The sequence below is a fragment of the Carlito syrichta genome, unplaced genomic scaffold (assembly GCF_000164805.1).
Source record: "Carlito syrichta isolate Samal-C Ts95f unplaced genomic scaffold, Tarsius_syrichta-2.0.1 Scaffold308961, whole genome shotgun sequence".
NCBI classification, from domain to species: Eukaryota; Metazoa; Chordata; class Mammalia; order Primates; family Tarsiidae; genus Carlito; species Carlito syrichta.
This window is the reverse complement of record NW_007253057.1, coordinates 334846-336833: the sequence shown is the minus strand read 5'-3', so window position 1 is coordinate 336833 and position 1988 is coordinate 334846. Positions and strand designations below refer to the sequence as shown.

General features: G+C 43.6%; 1 protein-coding gene across 1 annotated transcript in view; it reads left to right on the top strand.

The window, feature by feature from the left end:
- Nucleotides 1-1392: 1392 nt before the first annotated feature.
- WNK2 (WNK lysine deficient protein kinase 2) overlaps nucleotides 1393-1988 on the top strand; it is a 163444-nt gene continuing 162848 nt past the window's right edge. The window contains exon 1 of the mRNA XM_021716805.1: nucleotides 1393-1420. Within this exon, the coding sequence (XP_021572480.1) occupies nucleotides 1393-1420 (28 nt within the window). The remainder of the gene's footprint in view (nucleotides 1421-1988) is intronic.

The window sequence follows — 1988 nt, the reverse complement described above, 5'->3', positions numbered from 1 at the left end:
AAGGACCAGACACCTTGTCCTCATGGAACCTTCTAGATCACAGGAACAAGGTATCCTATCCTATAGACACTGTCAAGATCACAGGGGCTAGAAACCTTGTCCTCATAGACACAGTACAGGCTACTAGGACCAGATACCCAGTCCTCATGGACACTATCTAGATCCCAGGTACCAGACATCCCCAACCTGATAGGCACTGTCCAGACCACAGGGACCAGATATCCTCACCTCATGGACACTGCCCAGATCACAGGGACCAGACACCACATTCTCATGGACGTTGTACAGATAACAGGAAACAGACACCTCATCCTCATGGACACTATCGAGATCACAAAAACCAGATACCTTTTCCTCATAGACTCTGTCCAGATCGCAGGGAACAGACACTGTGCCCTCATGAGAACTCTCCAGACCACAGAGATCAGACATACCGTTCTTATAGACACTATCCACAACACGAGGACTAGAAATTTTGTCCTCATTAACACTGTCAAGACCACAAGGACCTGACTCCCTGTCCTCATGAAAATTTTCTAGACCACAGAAACCAGATGCCCTATCCTTATGAACACTGTGTAGACCACAGGAACCATACAGCCTGAGGTGAAGGGCACATGTGTAAAGATATCCATTGCCTCATGATCATGAGCTGTGACAAGTCCTAATTATCTTAAATTCCTAACACTGGGGAAGTATAAATATGCTGCATTATATTCACTGAGTGGAAAGTTTTGTCAGTCACCGTAAATGCTAGTCATGGAGGACATGTACCAACCTGGAAGAGTGTTTACGGTGTAACTATAGAGAAAAGAACGATACTCAAGTATGCATCCTGTGACTAACATTGGATTAGAACATGACTAGATGAGAATGAAGACAGGGTGTATTTATTGGCAGGGTTTTCTTTTTTATATATATTATTTTTTAGAGTCAGGGTCTCACTCTCTTGCCCAAGTTGGAGTACAGTTGTAAGATCACAGCTCACTGCAGCCTCAAACTCCTGGGCTTAAGTGATCCTCCCACATCAGTTTCCTGAGTACCTGAGACTACAGTTATGCACCACCACACCTGGCTAATTTATTTTATTTTTTTGTAGATATGGGGGTCTCATTATGTTGCCCAGGCTAGTCTAGATCTCCTGGCCTCAAGCAGTCTTCCCACCTTGAATTCCCAAAATGCTAGGACTATAGGCATGAGCCATGACGTCCAGCCAAGATTTTCTTTTTAAACTTCTCAAAAGCTTGTTTTACATATATGTATACTTAAATAATTTTTTCTTATTATAAACATATGTTCATTGTTGAAAAACCTAGAAAATAATGGAAAGAAAATAATTCTTTTGCCCAGAAATAACAACTGTTCATATTTGATATCATATTATCAGTAACAATGTCCATGCAACTTGCGGTGTCCAAGGGTGAGTATTTATGTCTTGCTCTTGCAACTGTGGTTGGGGAGCATTCAGCTGAATCGGAGGACTACAGTTTGGCTCTGTGTGTGTCTCTCATTCTCCTGGGTCCCCTGGTCATTGGGGCATGATCCTTCCAGATCAGGAGTTGGAAACTCCCAAGGAAGCCAGCAGATTGGGTTAGTCTTCTGAAAGTATAGGCTTGGAACTGGCCATGCACACTGCTGCCCTCTCATGGACACTGTCCTCATGAACATGGTCCAGACCGCAGGAACCAGATACTCCATCCTCCTAAATTGTGTCCAGACCACAAGGACCACACATCCTGTCCTTTTGGATACTAGCCAGACCACAGGGACCTCTCCCCATTGCCCAAAGCAAGATCAGTGTGGTGAGAGAGTGTCCTCCCCCCAGAGTAGGATGGGAGGACTGTGGACATGAGCTGATCTGTAACCAAACTGTCCAGATATTTATCCTTCACACCTTTCCTAGTCTTTTTTTATGACACTCTCTTTCCCAATCAGAACCATTCTATTATTTTGTCACTAATGACTATATCTTTCTCTTTTCTTTTTCT